Consider the following 22,139-nt stretch of genomic DNA (forward strand, 5'->3'; position numbering starts at 1 on the left):
TTTATTCTTTGAGATATGATCATGCTGAAAGCTTTTACATACAGTTGAACCCGGATATATTGAACCCACATATAACGAATTATTGTGTATATGGAGCAGCTGTAAAATCCACTTGAAACTTTCTGTATTAAATTTTTGTTTTATATATCGAATTGCCTATATATCGAACTTGTGATCCCCTTCAGATTCGATACATCTGTGTTTGACTGTATATGTAATGTTATGTGCTAATGTTGAATGTGCACTCCATTTTTATATCCTCTGGTTGTAATTTTATGCAAGCTTCCTTTAATTATCTGCTGCAGAGATTTGCAAAATATAAGTTCCTGATATTTCGCTAAATAGGGTACCAATGTCTTCTGTATCATTCAAGGAATGCAATAAGGCCAACCTTATTGCTCTACCGTACCTAGAACAATAGTTGCGAGACTTCAATATGTATTGCAGAATGGTTGCTTGCTGGGCTTGTTGGTTCATTGCAACTTATGTAACAGCGCGAAAAATTAACATGGAAGGGATGACGATAGAGACAGAGTGAAAAGAGCGCTGACTTCCAATCTCAAGACATCTCAAGAAAACGCATTGACCTTGTCAAAGCAAGTGCCAGGGGCCAGTTTTGTACCATACCTTTCACCATCTGGTCAACAATAATTTTGATCTATTGTATCTTGCTTAGTTTTTAGAGAAACCGTTTAATATTTCAGTTGGTATGTATTTGAGCAAAGTAAAGAACAACTAAATCAATAAAACCATTCTAGCTCAAGTCTTTCTTATCCTGCAAGCTAAAGGGTTAAGGAACAGATATTTTAAAAATCTGCAGAAGATAATTAAAGGAAGCTTGCATAAAATTTGACCCAATGGTGATAACTGAAAATAAAACTAATATTCAAAATAAGTACATAACATTACATATACGTACAAATTTTTAGCACTATACCTCGAAGAATAAAGATCTTTAAAAAATTTTCATTGTAGACCGACCTCTCCCCTTAACAAATGAAATTGTGTGTAGTCCGCACTCATAGATAATCTGCACACCGCGAAACTTCAACTTTCAAACTTGTATATTCCAGAAAGTACGGTACTCGAAAGCATTATATGACAATTTTACACTGTTTCCCAGTGTTCCGAGGGAATTCTACGTTACACTGAATTTATATTTAGTGAAAATAAGGGGCGCATTATAAGCAATATGTAGGCAAAGCTCGAAGTGTGTGACTTAATTGTGGATTTTGCAATAAATTAGTATTCAAGCACTCCAGAGCACTATAATTGTGTTTTATGAATGACACAGAACTTAACTTGCTGCCTTGGGGACCTATAAATGCCACCAAGATCAAACATAATTGAAATAGTGGCAATAATATCGTCAATTTTCTCACCAAACAAAGCGCTTATGGATGAATTACTGTCTTTAAAAAAAAATTTATAAGGCTTTAAGGTATGTGGTTTAATTACAGGCAACCTTAATTCTTATTGTAACTGGTCAAAAGAAAGAGCTTTGCTAGAGATTGGGCTGTAGTTCAGTAAGGTCACACCAGTCTGCTGTCTTTTCTTCTTTTTAGATTTCTCAACATTGGGCACTTGGGGGTGTCAAGGTTTTGCGCAAACCCCGCAATTATTCGAACTATTTTCTTCGAAATTGTAAGACACTTATTGCTATTAGCTTTGACATTGCTTTGAACCAACCAAAAAATTTACGTTCAAGCAAGCCTACGATTAATCATTCTCCAATCGTTCTCCGGTTAATCGTCTCAGTGGCATATTAGCTGCATTTTTTTCAAACTAGTAAATGTGTTGATAATATTTGATGTATTACTTAAACTTCCGTTAATTTGACTCTGATTAATTTGTTTTTCTGGATTTGATCCTGACTGGAAGTCCTGACTGGCACTTCCATGGGCCAAAACTTTCGTTATTGAGATTCTGAAATTAGCCCTCTCCAATAAATTCAAATTGACTGATCAGCATGCGTGTGCCTGGCCCTAATGGTGGCCTCATTGGTGACTTGATGGCTACAGCATCTGTCTTGGCGGCACTAGAGGACACTGAATGTGTTGCAGACACATTATCATATTTACTCGGATTCACGTCAGCCCCGATTCTAAGCCGACATCTGAAAAGCCAGAAAAAAAAAAATATCCTCCAATCTAAGTGGACCCCCCCCCCCCCCCTCCAAAAAAAAGTATGAACCTTTTAAAGTTTCAAATGATGTTTATATCGAACAGACATTAGTGACGAATGTGCTACAACTTACTGCATGCAATCAGTCACTCATCATCGTCATCCACGTCGAGACCACTGGATTCCTTGTCGCTCTCTTCCTCCCACAATTTCCACTGTGTTAGAAATACAGTCGAACCCAGATATATCGCACCCGGAATTAACAAGTTACCGTTTATAATGAACAGCTGTGAAATCCTCTTAAATTTTTGTCTAAAATTTTTATTTTATATATCGAATTATCAATATATCAAACTATTTCGCGATCCCCTTCCAGTTCGATATATCCGGGTTCGACTGTACGACACTTCCTAAATGCGTGCATGATGACGGCAGCCAGGATATCCTCTGATGCAGTCGCAATCTCGCAATCAAGCTTGCCACCCGCCCCAGCGACGCGCACTTGATGCTACCAGATTCGAGGATTTGGCCCACGTGGGCCAAATCCTCGAATCTTACCTGACCCATGACTTTTGTATCCCGCTTTAGAAAAAAAAAAGTATTGGCTTAGAATCGAATAAATACGCTATGTTCTTCCAAAAATGACAATTTTCAGCCTACCATTGCCAGATATCTAAGCAAAAACAGCAGCCCACAATGAGTGATTCTAATGCATGGATTTTTTAAAAAGAAAAACGTTGGTTTGTAAACTGCCTGCATGTTACCACAGGATATTAAGGGAAACTGCACTTACGACATTAGCAACAGTTTAATGGAAGCCAGTGTCATCGTCATTACTGTCACAAGATGGTGGCAGAATAGGTTTTTACACTGGGTAGTGACGATAATGCGCAGCTTTCAGATGATAATTATGAAAACTTATTTTAAGGATAAGTTATTTTGCATGATAAGCTAGTGGAATCAGATCCGTGTCGCATGTTTTGTTGCTCCGGAAACTTGCATTGGTTGCAGGACAAACTGGCTAAGTGGCTATTCTAGATGTGGTCGATCATTTTTGCTTGTGATTATTATGAAGGGGTTCGAAAACTGCAGAATATCAAACACAGTGGACCGCGAGGAAGGCACCATGTTGTGGACTTGTGGTTCATAAACAGCAATAAAAAGCAGTATGAGATTGATGATGATTTACATTAAGTATAAATAAGTTTAGATTCTGTAAAGCTAAATCCTGCAGGTTTTATCTTATTTCTGATTGACCAAATCATAGGCATATATATAATCAGATGTGCATTACATTTAGGTGCTTATTGTTTTATTAAATATGAACCCGTAAACCCTTGATGCATATTAGAGTGTTAAGTGCTCGCACATTCTCGTGCTAGCTTACAATTTCACAATAGCAAGACGTCCTCAGTGTCTAGACACAGAGCTTGTGTGGATTGTGCAGTGTTCTGTGTTGACAGTGTTTGCTGAAGTTGTTCTCTGCTGAAAATATTTTTTTCAACACTTACAGGCAGGAAGGCATCGTAAGACTTGCTGTCATTGAGGCCTGCTTTCTTCCCACCCTTTGGCATTAAGTCATGTCAGTGGCTCTGGGAAAATCAAGTCGTCGTATTTCTACCACTAGTGTGTCTGGTGTTGTGACTGTGTAAAAGACATTCCAAGTTCCTCATTATCGTCTTCGTGGTCTCGACAAAGCTCACACAGGAGATTGTGTTGTTCCCTCTGACCTTGCTGCCAAATGCAGGTTGGTTTGTTGCGTTTTACGCTCTTTGTTGGTAGGACTTTGCCAGGTAGCATTGTTTCTTCTTTTTGAAGCAGTTTGTATGGACAGGTTTTCCAGTAGTACGGCATGTTATAATATGTATATGTTGGTCACACATATAACTGGCAAAAGGCAGTAAAGACAGCAGCATATTACTTCTGTCTAGTGCAACATATAATGTTTTCATTTCTTGCCTTGTACTCCTAAAAAAAATGTATGCCTTTTGAGCTGTACCTTTCTTGAGCAAGTCAGTTCAAAAGTGCACTCTCTTTCAGTGACAAGCACCGTACATTGTAGGGTTTCAGCAGTGCTGCGCACATTTAAGTGCCACTGTAGAAAGCACCAGACACACAGTGCTAAAGAGCTGCATAAAGTAATGATGACTACTGTTGCAACTAAAGGGCAGCTTGAAACGGGTAAAATTGTTGTTCATTTTCCTGTGAAGTGTCGTACACTGGTAACATACTTTGTGCTGAGCACATCTATGTTTGCATGGAGCCTGTGATTCACGTTCTGCAATGGAGGAGCAGTTGCTTGAATGTTTTGTAATTAACTATACAACATTTGACTGCATAGCAAGTGGTACGTGCTTGTGTTGTTTTGTGGTTCTCTTCAGGTCTGTCTGATTTGCCAAAGGTTAGTAAAAAGAAAAAATAACCTTTTCTTTATGTGGAGGTGGGAGGGCAAGTTATTACATTGCAAGTTAAAATGGCAGCAGTTGCTTTGTGGAAGTGCAGTGCATAAGATTGCCCAAAGGGCAAGCTACGAAAAATGCAAGCTGTGATTTTATATAGCTAAGTGACCTTATGAAACAAATATAGTATGGGGCAGCTTGAGTCCTGGGCTCACACATTTTCGAGCGTTAACTTTTGGCGATACTCGGCCCCGGATGCATTGTCTATGGCCGACAGTGCTCCTCGCCCAGCGCCAGGAGCACTGGTGCTTTTAAACACCGATGCATCTGGTTGATTCAGCTTGAGCCAACTAAGTCACATTATCTCTGAAAGTGATTGCTCAGAAAATGCCGCCCCTGCAGTTATTCTTTGATGTTCTGACTGACCTTGGCATGGTGTCTACCAAAGACATTTCTAAACTGTACTTAGTAGCCCGAGTCGTTTGAAAGATAATGTACACATGGTGCACTTTTTTTAAAAATTGTTTATACACGCATTTTTGCGCACAGGAAACCCAAACAGGTGCAGTATTTCTTTGGGTGGAATTTGCTTTTATGTGCACGTGACACTAGTTCTCTAGACGCTTCTTGCATAGGGCTTGCCAGCTTTCCATGGGCTTGTATGTAGTACACTGAAAAGCCTACCGACTGAAGTGGTGGCTAAGTGAGGTAGTCATATGGTTCATGAATTGTCTTGTCTTTGGACTGTGTAGTCTTTGAAGCAGCTCTCTAAAGTACCACCCTTTTGAAGCTGCTGTGAATGCACTGTCATGTGGTGTGTGTTTGTGAGGTGTAAAGAGCTGTGAGGCAGAATGACTGTAAGGTGGGCTAGTTGGAACATTCATTTTGAAGAATGCACAAAAAAATGATCGAGCGTTTTTTCGGAATGAAGTGAGATAGGAGTTGTGATTGTATGAACAGAAGAGCACTTATTTGTTAAAAAGAAATCATTCATTAATACGGCCCTCTTTAGAATTCAAAAGGCCAAGCTCACAGCTTATTGCAGTGGCACAAGCATCCAACGAATATCTTGTGGAATGCACAATTATACTTACCTTATTCTATGGATGTAGCGGCTTTTGTGTGCTGAAGTTACATATGTTTAACTTTTGAGATGGGTTTTTTCGAAATTAATAAAACAGCGTGATATTGCAATTAACTTTACTCGCTCAAGTTAGATACAAACTTTTGGGCTGATAGTTACCTGTTTGTGGAATGCAGGCGTAATGTTCAAATTCTGTAAACAACAGCTTACATAAGTCAAGTAGCTAGGCTGAAAAATGTGTAGTGGTTTCCTAGGTCTAACAACTGGAAAGGGTCATGCTGCCGTTTTTTTTTTAAAATTTTTTTTCTATAAAGATTCTGCAGAGTAGACCACTACAGCTGAGATCAAAATGGGTGAGATTATACATTCATGCTTTCATATCTCATGACAAGTTTTATTGCCACTGCAAGACTTTGTTTTGTCAAGTTGAGTTCATTTCCCACACCAATATGTGAAAATGGGGTGCACTACTTTAAATGGCTGCTTAAGAAATATTTTTGGAGGTTTGTTTGAAATGTCTCAGTTTTGATCTGGAAATCTTAATTTTCCTAAAATATTCTAACTTATGATTGTGTGAATTGCAGTTGTTGCAATCTTGAATTCTTCATGCATGATGGACAGACATTTGATGTATAATCCTTCTTTCAAGGAAAAAAAAAAAAACTTTTGTGATGCATAGGATGTTGACTGAAATTAGTCTGCCGGAGTGCATAAGGTGTTGAAATTGTATTTATACAAACAAAAAACTTTTTTTTCTAAACCTTATGCCCCTTGTCTTGTTGAAGCCAGTTGAGATTGAAAAGATCAAGGCAACGGAAATGTGCATGAAACATTATATTCATTTTCTATGTACAAGCAATTGGTCCCATGACCATCATCACTGTGGTCGGTGCAAAGTTTTGTACTTGGCAACAAATGTGTGCAGCACCAAAAAAAAAAAAAAAAAGAAAATGTTGTGTGCATGCGCAGCTCTATCTTCCATGTGTGTTTATATTGTAACAAAACAGTCATTTCATTTTTCTTTTCACTCCGCTGAACTGTGTTCATACATCAAAATAAAATACTTTGCAAGCGAATGTCGCTTCTATACAGAGCATGAGTGTGGCTTGACTACAGTTGTATAACAGCGCTAGCTATAACACAGCACACTTGACATGGCAACAGAGAGGCCTCCTCAAAGGACACACAATGGTTGTCATTTACAACAGGGGTACAACAACCATAAGGCAAGCATGGTCTCAAGCACGGTACTTTAGATCAAGCTGATAATCCATGAGTGCATTCAGTGCAGCAAATGTCACATGAAACTGGCCTCTACTGCAGGCTAAAGTGCCATGTGTTCATACTTTCATTCAACAAGGAGGGCACGGACTTTCCAGAAAAATGTTCACATAAATGAGTATTGTGCAACTCATATGCATCTTCATGCATACGTGTTTACCAGGTCCCAGTGTTCTGCTCTCCACTGTACTCGACCTTTTCACTAGGTGGTCTACTCTAATTAAATGAACTTTACATCAAATTAGGTTCGTGTATTGTGATGCAGGAAGAAATGCCCATCCAATGCAGAACATGCATGTTTCTACCAACACAAATGCTTGCTTCCACCTTTCACGTGTAAAAATAGCAGAGCCTGAAATAAATGGTTCTTGTGTCTAAACCGGTCACTTGTCTGCTTTCTATAATTGCACGTAAAGGTGATGTCTTTCTAGTGGATTTTGTTTAATTATTGCCAAGTTTGGATGCATTAAATTTCCATTTCACATTAATGAACCGGAAATGTACATCATCCACTTGCAGTGTTAGGTTTAGGAACAGTAAATGCCTCCGTTCCCTTTACCGTGGGTAAATCAGTTTTTTATGCCCAGCATCGCTGCATACAGTGCTTTCTATTCGTACTGGAGAAAACAGCCTAGTTACTGTGGGCAAACCTGGTATTAAACAAAACGCACTGCACAATGCTACTTTTAAGCCAAATTTGGGCAGAACTGAATGAACTGTTTAACTGGAACGGTCATTTATAAGTGGTTCGCTTATCTCTGCATAACTTGGCATTCATGCTCTAATGTGAAATGGTAGCAATTCTTTCCTTTTCTTTTGCAGAGTGTTATAATTATAAGGCACAACATGGTTTTGTGCTTTCGTGCTACCACTGTCTTGAACAAGAGAAAACATGTATGTATAGAGGTTGCCATGACAGCAAAAGGTTGCTCTATTCATCTGTTTGGAGCATCGTAGTCATTCTCGGCACTTATGCTGGTTTCTGCATTTTACACTGAGCTACTGAATGAAGCCTGCTTGGTCTAGATGGCACATAGCAAGAACAATTTCTATTGTACAAATGTTCTTTCTAAATCATCCATTAATAGCTCACTTAGCTGAATGATATACATTGCAAACATAGTTTCTACGCTTGAAGATCAGCCAGTAATGGCATGGTGCATCATATCACTTGATGAGTAGTTTGCAATTTTTGATGAATGAATGATCTCTAGTAGCTGGTGACTTTGTTGCTGGTAAACCTCTGAGTTAGAAAAGTTTAGCTGAACTGCAACATGTAAGGTTGCACTGATTCACTGTAAACCTGCAGTGTACCAATCGTAACATTGTGTACAACAATGAAAATAAAAGCTGATAAGTTTTTAAAATTTACAAATGGAAACACTGTGCATATGTGATGTCATAATTTCTATTTTCTGATGAGTTGCTGCTTCTTGCTTACTTACAGTTAAAGAGCATTTTGCAGCAACCAAAATAGTCTGAGAGTTAAAAGGTTACAGCCGCTTATTTTCTTCTGGTCCCAAAGAGATCTTGCATCCTACATTTTGGACATGCTGTTCAACAAGTGAAAACCAACACTTTAAATTCAGTATAAGAACTTTCTTCAGGCGGAGCATTTCATTCACCCTGTTTCAACAGAATAACAACAGCTGGTGGCATTCTCTTGTCTCAACACCCAGGTTCTGGAATAAATCTGACCACCTAGAGTTTTTTTAACTTGCACATAAATCTAAGTACATGGAGGTTTCACGTTGATGTGTCAACACATCTCGTCCTTTTACGTAAGCATTAGTGGAGGATATAATTAATCCTCTTTTAATTGCCCATAGCTAATTGTACTGCCCACTTCCTAAACTAACTGCTGTTCAGCATGCTAACTCTTTACACCGTGTCTTGTCCTATCAGAATAAGTACTGTAAATCCTGCAGATCACTTCATTCACCCTGTTTCAACTTCCCATCACTGCAAGCTTTTCTGTGGTTGAGAATGCTGGCCTAGAAGGCTGCTAGAAGAGTAAGAAAAGCAAGCCATGATGTGCCTCTCTCTCACAGTTACAGTTCATGAAACTTGCCATGGCACGGAGTCATGGCACGGTACATCATAATTTACATGTGAAACTTCGTTAAAGTTGAGCTTAAGTTGAAGTTAGGTGCTAAACAAGGGAAAGAAACAAAAGTATGTATTAAGCCCTCCTGTTTTCCTCAGTCTACATGCCTGATGCAGAAATTGCTCATGACTACACCATAGTTTTGATTGTAGGGCTTGGATGAATTGATGTGCCTTGTGGGGGCAGCAATGTACACTTTCATTTAAGCAGTGCTAGGCTGATGGCCCTGCTGCTCCAAGTACTTTAGGCATATTAAGGAAACTGGACTTATGAAAGGAAAAACACTGTGACTCAGTGTAAAGTGATCAGAGAGACTCAAAACCTGGAAACAATGCTGCACTGCGCAAGTGTCTATAGTTAAAGATTATGAATTAAACTTGACTAAAATTTTGCAGGCAACTTTCAATCTTTTATCATGATAGGGTCCAGCAGATTAGCAGAAGTTGTACGAGGTGTAGAATGAGCTTTCCATACATAGGAGAGGCCCCATGCTGACTAGCTTCTCTTACCATGTGCTAGCAAAGCCCTATGACACTGCACAAATCATTGTGAGCCAGGGGCACTGCTTGTGATGGTTCCCCATTCCTGAATGGCCTCCATTTCTTGCGGCAGTCAGTCACTTGTAGCTTGTGTCATCACACACACAGTCACACCAGTGTTGAGAGCTCAAGGGTGTGGGTCAAGTCCGGCTGCACACCAAGTGCTCGGCTCTCAACGAGTTCGCGAGTGGCACAGGTCTTCTCCCACTGCCAGAGGTAGACGTTGTGGACGGAGGCCACACCACAGAAGACAATGCCCAGTCCAATCACAACACTGGTTACGATGGCTGGCAGCTCGTGGAAGTGGATGAATGTGAAGAGGATTACTCCTGGAAAGCAGCATATTTTTTTCATATATAGGTTCTGATTGAGGTCCTATGTCATATATAGGCTCTTGGAATTGAGATCAGATGCAGTGAACAAGGAAGGAAAATATTCTGTAGACAAATGCTTACTAAGTAGATTTATGAAACTGAGTGATCACAAAAAACTGTGGAGCAAAGCCTCCTTTTTTAGCAGGAAATGTCAAAGTGGCTTGCAAGAGCTTACTTGACTGAGTGCTCATGTAAATGATGTGCATGGGAAATATTGAAGTGGCAGGCCTACCTGTGAAAAAGACTGGTATTGACAAGAAAAAGCCGGCAATAGCCAGCACACGGGTATGTGAGCTCCTCTTGATGAACATGTTTGTCCTGCAAAAACAAATAAGAGCAAAATCTTGGTTAATGTATGATTAAGCGAATGAAGCCATGCTATAAAACATTTCACTTGAGGGAGGACTGTTTCCTTGGCAGTTAATTTTAAACTGCATGAAATGTGATGACAGTTGCTGCCACTGCCCCTGCACTTTCAGCATGAGACTCTTGGCCAGTCCCGTGAGCCTGTTTGAGTAGTGTACAGTGATGCAGGCTTTTCTGTACTAGGTAGTGCAATAGTACTTGTGTTGTGCTACTTTATGCAGACCAGTATAATAAAATTCTGGAAATGATATTTGGAGGCATGTTAAGTGGAACTGGTTCTAGAAGAGGCAAAACTGCCTATATACAAATGCATTCATATTAGTAACTGCAAACTGTCCTATACTACCATCTAGTATTTGGTGCACAGGGAATTTTAGTATTGAGGACTGGCACACACACACATTTTGCTTGTGATCAGCTAATAATTTTAGTTAACTGGACGGACGTGTCTTTGGTCATACACTGCAGTATTTTATCTGTGCCAAAGCTATTCTGTGTAATCCTCATTTCAATGAACAAATAGAATACGGTGCACAAGACCCTGTTGAATGAAGCGTAGTCTTCGTGAAGACATAACGCTTGTAATGTATTTCATGATAGAAAACGTGTCAGGCCTATATCTTCAGTGGTGGTGGCATTTGACATTGCAGAGAGGAGTGTATGTGCTTGCTGTTGCTGGCATGCGTATGCCACGATACGCGAACAACCCTCCTAGATGAACTATGTCCCGACCTGTCGAGTCCATTCGGCGTCCGGAGCAGCTTGACGCCGAGCAGGAACTGGATGCAGCAGACGAACAGGCAGCACAGGTTGAGTGATATGGTGAGCGTGCTCATGGCAACGGCCACCTGGTAGAGGGCCAGGTGTTCCTCCGGGCTGTCGGAGTTCTGGGGGCCCGCGCTGGCCACGCGTTGTAAGAAGAAGAGCGCGAGGAACGCCATGAGCAGCGACAGGAGGCACAGCAGCGCCAGCGAGCCCAGTAGTTGGTGGACTGCGAGCCGGGACGCGGACGCCAGTTGCAGGCGCCTGCGCGCATCGGCCACGAGCAGCGGCGTACCCCCGCCGCCCGCGGCCGCCGAGTGCTTGCTGAGCGAGCTGACGTTGAGCAGCTGCCGGCTGGACATCTTGAGCGTTGGCGGCGTGGCGGACGCCTCGAGGCTCGCCGAGCTCGACATCACGGCGCCGCCCGGGACGTCCCGGCCATGGCCCAGGGCTCAAGGCCGGAATCCTGCACGGGCATACACCGGTCAGCCAGCCAGCCGTCGCCGCTGCTGCTGCTGCCCGTGCAGCAAGCAGCCGAGGCAGGCCCTCGGTCGACGGGTCAACGGCTCCCGCGGAATGCGTCGGCCGTCACGCCAGAGGGCAGAACGGCGCTCGCCGCCGCCAGCCGCACACGGTCCTTGATCGGCCGCCCGGCGTGACGGGATCCTCCACGGAAGGAGCACGCTTCGCTGCCGAGGCGTTGCTAAACGCGGCACGCACTGACCGGAGCTTCCACCCGTGGCTTTCTTTGCCGGAGCTTTCTCCCGCTCTCCAAACACACGATGCGCGTCCGCCAGGGACCTGTGTTTACGCGGCTTTCTATATACGGACTTCCCGTTCCCGTAGGATGATTTGTTTACCTTGGCGATCGGTGCGCGCGGCTCCTTTCTCGACTGATCGACCCACCGGATCGGCTGTTCTTAACGTCTGTCTGGTCCGAGCGGAAATGGAACGGCCCAGCTAGAATGAGACGCGCTGTGCGAGTGCCCATCTGCGAAAAGAGTATATAGAATGCACGTGGTGGTGCTCAGCGAACCGTACAGGTATGCTGCCGGCCAACCGACTATGCTGCAGGACCGCGCAGCTTAGTAGAATACAACGTCGCGCTGCGCTAGAGTACACACAGGGCAGTCCCGGATGCGCACGTATCCTAGCACCGGACACTGCGCGTAAGATGGGAAAGATATCCGTTACGCTCCAACTGTACTCGCACTCGCGCGTATGTGTGTCATTGTGGTACGCTGAAAAAAAAAAAAAAAATGTTTTTCTGCCGATCAACAGCGGACATAGTACTATGCACAACAACCGGAGCTTTCGGCGATTGGTAGGAGTTCCATGACGGGATAAGTAAGAGCAAAGTGAATTTGCCCGCGAATTAGCGGGTAAATTGGCGTTCGGTGAGCAAATACTGTGCACCTTTACACAGGTACGAACTTCACCGAAGGCAGAGTAAATGGTACAAATTTGGTTGGAGCATAGCAACGGCTGCGGGTTGTGACCGGAGACAAACCTCGGCGATGCTGTTGATATTTTAGTGACGCAACAGTGCGTTTATTACGGACGCGAGTAGGCGCTGACGGCAAACGGACATATGCGGCTGGCGCCGCTCAGACTTCAGAATGAGCGGCGGCAGCAACACGCACTCTCGCCCCAAAACAGAGGCGGCGGCGGCGGCATTTCAAAGGCGACCGTTGCACGCACGTCCAAGCGTGGGCTCATGGCGGGCGCGAGATGTGGCGGAAGCAAACAACTCACCTGAGCGCTGCGCGGTGACCGTCGTCGTATCCCCGACACCTGCGCTTCCGATGGTCACTGGACTGGTTCAATGAGTTCGAGTTTGGTGCATTCGTGGTACCTACGCGACGTCGAGACAACGGCCACAGGCGGCCGTTGGATTGGCGGGGGGCCGGAGGTGGGGGGGCTTCATCACAGCCCCACACGGGCCACTCGGTTCGATTGGTGCTCTTGAGGGGCCCGCCGTTGCGGGTGCGCTTCTCCCCCCACTCTTCCTGCTCTCCTCTCCTTACCTTTCTCGCCGCTACGGCGACGGGCCAGTGGTGGCGGCCTTCAGAACTGTGGCGCTGGTGTCGTCGCTTGTTGAGCGGCGCCATGATGTTAAAGTAGAAACGTCATTTCTTTCTGATTTGAGGTACTTGGTTGTGATGTGGCATGCTGTAATATTTTTTTAGTCGGTCATTTATCGCGCATTTTGCATGATGAAATGTGAAAGGGGGCAACCCTCATGTCGCGGTAAGTTGCGCAGCCTTTTGCGCTCTAAGCTTGGCTTCGACGATGCCAGCAAGGGCCGGCATAAAAATCACCCGGCGGGCTTCGGGGGACATTCACTCTGTCGATAAAGAGAATGCATGCGGGGTCATAGTGCAGTGCGCTCAAGGATATCAACACATGCTCCTTCACCACGTCGCCTTGTTTTTTTTCTGCCTTTGAATACGACTCCTAATATTAGATAAACTTGCAAGGCTCGCACTATACTCAGCGTTAAATAAATAAATAAATAAATAAATAAATAAATAAAGCGCAAGTTGAGGAAAGAAAAGTCAAACTATTGTGCAGCTTGTTCTCTTCATTCGTTCTGCTGCGTGCATTATGCATTGCTGTTTAAACTCACCAACCAGCTTAAAATTGTATTTAGTTTGCACAGTCGGTTTCTTGCTCGTGTCCAACTTTGACTTCTAGATTATACATACTTAAGCTTTTTTAGAGACAGTCATATAGATATAAAGAGGTTGGCTCCATCACGCAGAGCCAGCTTCAGGAATGCAGAATTTTTGACATTGCTAAGGCGAAGAGGCATGTTTACATGTGTGATATGAGAATGGGCATGCACAAAGCTCGGTCGTTTCGCAGATTGCACACCACACATACAGGTTATGTATAAACACATTTACATCGTGTAAACTGCACCCGACATGTACATTATGCTGTATAGCGGGAACGCGCACAAACTGGAATGCTTTTGTTGTTTTCGGATGTGCTTGCAATGGGCAAATTTGAACAACCTCAGTGCTTATGCGTTGAAGATCTGTTGCTTTTTTTATGCGTAATACACAAATACACTCATAGCGTAATGTCATTATATTGCCGTTCGAAATACCATCATGTCTGTTTGAAACACCATCTAGGCGACTTCACAATCAGTTCAGCGTCAAATGTGTACCTGCTAGAGCAAATTCCTTCAATTCTTCAGGCTTTTGCCCCCCAGCCATTGCACCTTAGAATGATCTTCGAGAGAACGTATTTTTTTATTTTTTTTCAGTCACTAACTACGAACGTTTCCATGAAGATTTATACGCACATTTCTTGTCTCAGAATTGCACAATGATGCCATCTTTTGCTGCTGTATTTCACTTTGTTCTTGTTTCTGCCGAATTTTTCTGCTTCACTTGTGTTGTTAGGCGGGATTTCATATGAAGAGCTCGTTAAGTAATAGTTAGTAGACGGCTTAACGTCTAGAAGCTGCACAAGAGGCAATGAGAGATGCCATATATCGTATAGGTACAGCATTATTTTCACCGATCACAGACTTCTTTAATGAGCACTGCATCTCACCATCCATCCGAGTGCTGCCGCAGGAAGCCGAAATTGTTCCCGCGATCTTTGTGCTTAGCAGTACTGAGCGCCATTGCAACTATAAGCGGGTAATTGCGGTGGGTAGAATGTTACTATCTACTGCTCATTTAGAAGGATGCACTTTACGATGCACGAATTCAAAATGAATGTAATGTACTAATGACAGCTGAAACGCGAACAAGTCAAAAGAGACGATAGGACGGGTACATGGAGTCTCGATCCCTTTGTTCCACTGTGTGGTTCGAAAGGGTGATTTAGGACCCTGGCGCGAACTCTGAGTGCGACACCATATATGGTGAACGACTGCGTAGCGAAGCTATACAGTGAACCCTCGTATACGTATCACTGGTAACAGATGTCCTCATTTCCATTTGGACGTTTCTTTTTTTTTTTTTTAATATGCTGAGGGCGTGCGTTTCTGACCGACAGTGTAGTGCGAGTAAGCACAGCTCTGTTCTGCGTAACAAAAAAAGAATTACATAATACCCGCGCAAATAGTCTCGGCTCACATGGTATCTCTAAAGCAAACCGACCTGTTAATAGAAGGACGCATTATATTCAACGGATTCTCTGACTTACCTGATTGATTTATCGGTTCAGGATGTGGCCCTGGGTGTGTGCCCGTTCTTCGCCAATCCTCCAGAATGGGCATTTGCCACTTTGACACGAGTAAACAATCCTTAAATGTAGCTATATACCGAATGTTTCAGCGAATTCTTTAAAAAATGTTTGTGGGTTGCCTGGGGCAGATAGCACAATTCTAGTCCACGAGCTGGTCTGCTCGAGGAGACGGACATCACTTGCACAAAAAAATTGAAATGCATAATCGACTAATTAACAAAAATCATTAAGCTTTAGCTAATTACCTTATGGGACATATTGCAATTTAAAAATTCTAGTGGGTGAGACTGTAAGACATATCCACTTGAAAAGAATTGTGTAGATGATGACACCATTTGCGAGATATGCGCCGTCAAACTTGCGCTAAAAGTGCACTGTCGTTCCAGTTACTTTCTTAACAAAACGTCGTTTTACCCGCCGTGGTTGCTCAGTGGCTTTGGTGCTGGGCTGCTGAGCACGAGGTCGCGGGATCGAATCCCGGCCACGGCCGCCGCATTTCGATGGGGGTGAAATGCGAAAACACCCGTGTACTTAGATTTAGGTGCACGTTAAAGAACCCCAGGTGGTCCAAATTTCTGGAGTCCCCCACTACGGCGTGCCTCATAATCAGATCGTGGTTTTGGCACGTAAAGCCCCATAGTTTAATTAATTTTTAAACGTCGTTTTATGCATTGAAGCGCAAAATCAAGTGGAACGCCACTGCATTTCTCCGCAAAGTTCGGGAATGAATATCTCGAAAGTGGTGTCATCCTGAGAATTCGTTTCAAGTGGCTCCGCCTTGCGAACTCCCCGGCTACAATTTGTAAATTGCAATATGGGCCATAAGATAATTAGTTGAAATCTAAATGAGTGATTTTTGTTAATTAGTCGTTTATGCATTTCATTTTATTGTGCAAGTAATGTCTGCCTCTTCGAGTAGACCAGTTCATGAACTAGAGGCGCTATAACGTAGAATGATTCCAAACTGCTTTGATTCCAATTTCTGCAATCAGCCTCCACGATTGGTCAAAACATTTTCGGGCCACTCCCAACTTCGGCTGTCTGTCACACGACGTCACAAAAACCGCGATAGCTCCCCATCTGATATAACGTGTGCACACTGATTATGCATGATTAAACCAGACAAAAGAAAAATAATCATTCTTGATTCGACGCCTTTTCACCATTAGCTCTCTGCTATTGGTCCAATGTTTTCTGGCTACGCCCACTTCGCCTGTCTGTCACGCGACCTCACAAAACCGCGAAAACTCACCACGTCAAAGTGACGTGTACGCGAAAAAAAATGCATTAATATGCCGAACAAAACTGAATTTTTTTTTTTTTTTGAATAGCCACAGATTGCCCCGTTCCGAAAGGAATAGAACATCCCTGGACGCCGATCGCTCAGGCCCTCGCTACTCGCACCTGCCGGTCAGCATGTATTTATTTGCATTGTGATAAACCTTTTTGCGTGGCAGTAAAACGTTATCGAGCCCTTTCGGCACGTATACGACATCGCTCTGCCAACTCTTCCTTGCTGAGGACCCGTTTTAGCGGCATTCTTATCCTTCCGTTGCACGCCACCGTCACCGTGATTTTCGACCAGCCACCGCAAGCTAAGCAAGGCGAAGCGGGCCAATCGGAGAAGCCGGCACCACCCTCTTCATGCGGTTATCTATTTTCACTGTGCTGGCTCGGCCCCATCGAAACCCTCCCTCTCCACTAGAGCGTGCTCCTCGCCTCTTGTCAGCCAATTAGATAAGAAAAACCGCTGAGCGTAGACAATGTTATTGGTTTTGAAAGCGAACAAAGGTGACCTCCTATAAACGAGGAGAGTGTTTGATTGGGTGGTTCAGACAACGCTGCGGGTCACCGCCCGATGCTTGCGTCGGTGGTTACGTAAATTTGACGTCAGTAGTTTGGAATCAAAACAGTTTGGAATCATCTTACGTTATAGCGCCCTAGAACTGTGCTGTGTACCACAGGCAATAATAATAATAATAATAATAATAATAATAATAATAATAATAATAATAATAATAATAATAATAATAATAATAATAATAATAATAATAAAACGATAGTGTTCGCTGAGACACCCGGTATTTGTCGTACTTATCGGTGCATTCTTCCCTCAACCAGCGCCTTCGTCCCCGTGACATCGCTGTATAGACGTCTCACTCTGTTCATGGTCCGCATGATTTGGCGCTTTTATTTCCGCATGGCTTGCGAGCGGTGCAGCGTATATGTGCGTGAAAATTGCATGATAGTAAAGTTATGACATTTGTGGTAGATAAACGTAAACATCGAATGAGGTTTCATGCTGCATATGATTGCAGTAAACACAATTGCGCGCACCGCTGTTATTCTACAGGATTTAAGTGACCGCTTCACTAAAAGCTTCGTTTCAAATAGATTCCAGCATGTGTGTTAAATCTGGAGAATTCTTAACTGAATTAATTTTACACTTGAAAGACTATTTTTACCGAAGCGGCTGCGCACCGGACTTATATCCTCGGTTGATGAGGTGTGTTTGCTTGCCTATGTTTTGGAGAAATGTTTACGTTATTAATAGTTCTGTGCATGTGGTGTTTGGTGCTCGTATACGCGGCTATGGCTGTTTTTTTTTTTTTTTTTCGCTATATGTATACTCCACCACGCGCGTTTGTTCTTATTTTCGTAATAATTATACCAGGAAAGGGAACTACAAACATCTGCGGCCTAATTGAAGAGGACGGCAACGAGACGGCCTATACAGAAGCCTACCTATACCTGCCGAAAAGTGCCTGGTATATGAGGCAAAGAATGCTTCGCATTAAAAGTGGCCGCGTAATCCTTTCACCTAGCTGTGTGCTGGCCTTGTTCAACGTCTCACGCCGTGCTGCATTTACTAGTGGTCGCGGTGTGCGTGTGGACGTCTGTTTTTGAGGTACAGCGTCGGTGTTGGGTGGCCTGTGCGCAGCATCGAGTGACACTGGCATCCGGCGAAGAGCACGTGGTGCTCTCAGGTGATCGGCATTTCGCCATCGCAGCGCAGATGCGTGATGCGTCATCGTTTGCGGATCCTTGAGGGCTCCTCATAGGAAATTACAGTTGGACGGTGGGGAGGAAGGGGCGAAAGTCGAGTGAACAAAGAAGTAAATACACAGAAGGGTTTTCACTTGGGCTTGTTGGTTTTCCATAAGACCGTGTATTATTGCGCGCAAAATGACATGGACAAAAGAGGGAACACGTATAACACACACGAAGCGCTTCGTGTGTGTTATACGTGTTCCCTCTTTTGTCCATGTCATTTTGCGCGCAATAATACACGGTAAATACACAGAGGCTGTAAAACATCGTATTTGCTATGTAAGCACAATAAACAGAAAATAATGGGCACGATAAGGATCGTGACTAATATAAGGAAAGGATAAAAACGCGGGAAAATGAAAAGAATTGTGGAAGCGTGCGCACTGTATTCACAGACAAAAAAAAGTACACGAGTGCTTCGTATTAGCTGCGGGCTAAAGTAGGCCAGTTGTGAGACAATCTCAAATTATTGATGGGTTTTGCTCATGGGCTGCAGGATAATTAGCTAGCAGCTTACATTTACCAGCCACTGTTTGAAACAAGATAGTGGTCGCATCTGTAGATGGCACCCGTTAGCCCGCACCCGACCGGGAATGCAGCTGTGCACTAGTTTTTGAAGTCAAGCTTTCTTTGTCTACTGTCACGGATATGGCGTGGCTGCTGGGTCGGTCGGTATGTCGGCGGTAATATTTGTGGATTGTATGTTTGTGGATTATAAAGTTATGTGGTGCACCGAATGATATAACATGCTGACCGACATAGTGCCAATAAGGGCACCTCTGGTCTGCGTAGCAAAGAAACAACTTTCTACATAAAATGTCGGCTCATAGGATGTCTAAAGCATCCCGATCGCTTCGTAGAATAGAACATTATATTCAGCTGATTCTTTGATTTACTTGATTTTCTTTGATTTGGACCTTTGGTATGTGCCATTGGGTGTGTGCTCATTCTCGACCAATCCTCTAGGATGCGTATGTGCCAGTGCGACTAAAGAGGTACAGAATCCTGAAATGTAGGTAGATATGTGTCGTACTTCTTCTCTGTGCATGCACCTATCATTGCCGTTCGATTCCCACGTCGAGCACCATACAAGCATAACATGAGAGTTGTACTGCGTAAACATTAACAAAAAAATTGCACGAGATTGAAGCAGTCATCTTTATTGCGGTGAATAAACACATACATTGCACGAGATTGCACGTTGCATAAGATGAAGTGTTACAGGTACCTTCTAGAATGCTTACATTACGAGTAAGCTCACCAATGAAGAATTATATAGGCATCCTCGCCAAACTTACCATATGAAGGTTTCGATAATTGCTATCCTTCCAAGGCACAGTAAGAACCTATGAACCACCGCCTGCATGCGCGATCCCCTGCAAACGAGATATATATATATATATATATATATATATATATATATATATATATATATATACTATGGCGCTCTTTGGCCATTCCTGGCCCTTGCGCCAAGAAAAACCCATGCATCATCATATATATAAATGGAAAATGAGACATCCACCCAATCGTAGCAATTACTACAAAGGAAACACATACGGGTTCCTCGAAAGAAAAGCCTCGCAGCTGAGTAAAAATTTGTCCTGGTCCGGGACTCGAACCCGGGACCACCGCCTTTCAGGGGCAGCCGCTCTACCATCTGAGCTAACCAGGCGGCTAGCAGATGGCAGGGCGAAGTCGAATTAATCAACAACTCGAAGCAAAGGCAAGTGTTTGACTTAATAGTTGAGCGGAAACCCGTTAGGTAGAGAGAAGTAATTAAATGGAAAATGAAACATCCAGCCAGTCGTAGCAATTGCTACAAAGAAAACCCATACGGGTTTCCTTTTTCTTCAAAATTTTTCTTCAACTGCGAGGCTGCTCTTTCGAGGTGTCATATGTATGTATAGTGAGAACCTTTTGTAATACTGTGTTAGGGAATGTTCGCTGCGAGAATTCTCCGCTCCACGGCTTCGCGCGGTACGAAGTCATAAACTCTTCAACGTACGCATTGGGCCGCAGCGCCGCCTTGCTGTGCGCCCTTGCGTGTTCGGGGAGTACTGACTATGCCTCATCTACAGCTTCCCATGCGTTTGTTCCCTTTCCTCTTGTGCAGGCGAGCATAGCAATCGTGCGCTTTTAGTTGACCTCCTTGCCTTTTGTTGTTGCTCTGTGGCTCTCTCTTTCCTGTGCCAAATCTGACTAGGCTATAGCGCTCACTACGTCTCCTCTCGTCTTCGAGAGCGGTTCTAGTCAACCCTGCGCATTCTTTCGCGGTCCCCGCACGCTGTGTTAAATTGCCTTGCAATGCACGCATCAAATATCACAACTCTACATTGTCACATTATGTAGAGTTGCGTGTCCGTATATGTGTTGCTGTTCAGGGAATACCGGAACATCAGATATGTGGGCGGCAACAGCATTACAACTAGGGTGCCTCGGTGCCCTCGGCAGGCAAGGATGCCATCGAGGGACCCTAATTACAAAAACAAAGCTGACAGCGACATCCTGAGGCAATTTGTTCACTCACAAAGCGCCAGAAATGTTTTATTCTTATTTTATGTTATTTTTTGTTTCTTGCTGTTCTTGTCAAGGGAATTAAACAAGTATCTGCGAACTTTCCCGGATTTTCTGTAAAGCTTAGGAATTCGGGCTCGTTCTACGATTTTACGAAAAATAAATTCTGTTTGCGAAAAATGTTTCGCTCGTCGGTCTCGTCGTGTTTCGCTCGTCGGTCTTCCAAGGGTCGGTCTCCAGTGGCGTAGCCAGAAATTTTGTTAGGGGGGGGGGGGGCTCAGGTTGGAGCGCGGCCTCCTCCTTATAGAATTTGTCGAGGGATCAAATGCATGAATATTAACTGCATTGCCAATGCTATTGTATATTAGATGCTGCAAACGAATTATTGTACGCTATGCACTGTCAAGTAAAATATGTATTTTTTCATACAAGAATATATTCGTATGCCCCAAAAATTGTGGCAGAAATAACTGATATCAATGCTTCCGCGTTTTTTTTGTCTATTTAATAAGCAAAGAAAATATCACACGAACTTTAGAACTATATCAGTTCGAAACCAACAAAGCAGTGCATTCAGCTGATATGAAATACGTAAAGGCCATGAAATGAATAAGTTGAGGACGAATATTTTGATGAATCTTGGTCATTCAAGAACCTTGTTTACATTTTTGTACATATGCAACGGCCAGGAAAAAACCTCAATGACGCTGTCCCTCGTTGCAATAGATTGCGCAGGAGTAGCTGTAACCGGTCGTGTATTGTAATTACACCGAGATTAGACTCGCAACAGGGAGTACAAATAAAAAGTAGGAGTTCTGCAAAATATGCATTAGAAATACGAAGATAGAATGGAATAAACAAATGCGAAGATACAACTCGCTAAAGGGCAAAAAAGAGTCGCTGGAAACAAAGTTCACTGCTTGTTTACACAAAACCTCGCAACAAGATATTTAAAAGTACGTATAAGTCTCCAATAAATCTACGTATTTAAGCAAACGTCACTGTATATAATGCGTCAAACAAGACAAATAAACATGTTGCGCAGTCACAGATAGTAAACCTTGCGCACAGAAAGACAGATGATCTAGGCAAGAAAGAAACTATGATCGCAGAAATCGTGATATGTACTCGGGCCATGTGGCGGTCGCGACAGCGCCATATGGGTAGAATAATAGAGGAATAATGGAGAAATCAGTACGAAGATGTGTAATTTAACTGCCTGCACAGCGCCAACAATTATTCTGCACCCAAAATTAAAGGAGGGTATTGCTTCGTTTCAAAAAAGAAATAAGAGCAGGTAGCTAAAAAGGAAAGAAAAGGACA

General features: G+C 43.3%; 2 protein-coding genes and 1 non-coding gene across 13 annotated transcripts in view; 1 reads left to right on the plus strand and 2 right to left on the minus strand.

The window, feature by feature from the left end:
• The window catches only part of LOC119442224 (probable RNA-binding protein 19), a 113,501-nt gene extending 106,800 nt beyond the window's left edge, over nucleotides 1-6,701 (plus strand). For all 10 annotated transcript variants that reach the window (XM_049661974.1, XM_049661973.1, XM_049661976.1 and 7 more), the window contains one exon: nucleotides 3,638-6,701. In XM_049661974.1, the coding sequence (XP_049517931.1) occupies nucleotides 3,638-3,654 (17 nt within the window). In that variant the 3' untranslated portion in view covers nucleotides 3,655-6,701. The remainder of the gene's footprint in view (nucleotides 1-3,637) is intronic.
• LOC119442225 (uncharacterized) lies at nucleotides 6,349-13,105 on the minus strand. Of its 2 annotated transcripts, none has more exons than XM_037707019.2 (4): nucleotides 12,792-13,105; nucleotides 11,007-11,502; nucleotides 10,141-10,226; nucleotides 6,349-9,863 (listed from the first exon to the last, which is right to left on the minus strand). In XM_037707019.2, exons 2-4 carry the CDS (start codon nucleotides 11,447-11,449, stop codon nucleotides 9,643-9,645), a joined length of 750 nt encoding a protein of 249 aa, XP_037562947.1. In that variant the 5' UTR covers nucleotides 11,450-11,502; nucleotides 12,792-13,105; the 3' UTR covers nucleotides 6,349-9,642. The 2 variants fall into 2 exon arrangements, with proteins under 2 accessions (XP_037562947.1, XP_049517948.1); XM_049661991.1 differs by lacking the exon at nucleotides 12,792-13,105 and adding an exon at nucleotides 11,897-12,267 and having other exon boundaries at nucleotides 11,007-11,837.
• Nucleotides 13,106-19,899: 6,794 nt separating this feature from the next.
• Nucleotides 19,900-19,974, minus strand: Trnas-uga (transfer RNA serine (anticodon UGA)). Its single transcript has one exon. It is a non-coding gene; the product is annotated as a tRNA-Ser (tRNA).
• Between the last annotated feature and the right edge of the window lie 2,165 nt (nucleotides 19,975-22,139).

The sequence above is a fragment of the Dermacentor silvarum genome, chromosome 2, assembly GCF_013339745.2.
Source record: "Dermacentor silvarum isolate Dsil-2018 chromosome 2, BIME_Dsil_1.4, whole genome shotgun sequence".
Classification (NCBI taxonomy): domain Eukaryota; kingdom Metazoa; phylum Arthropoda; class Arachnida; order Ixodida; family Ixodidae; genus Dermacentor; species Dermacentor silvarum.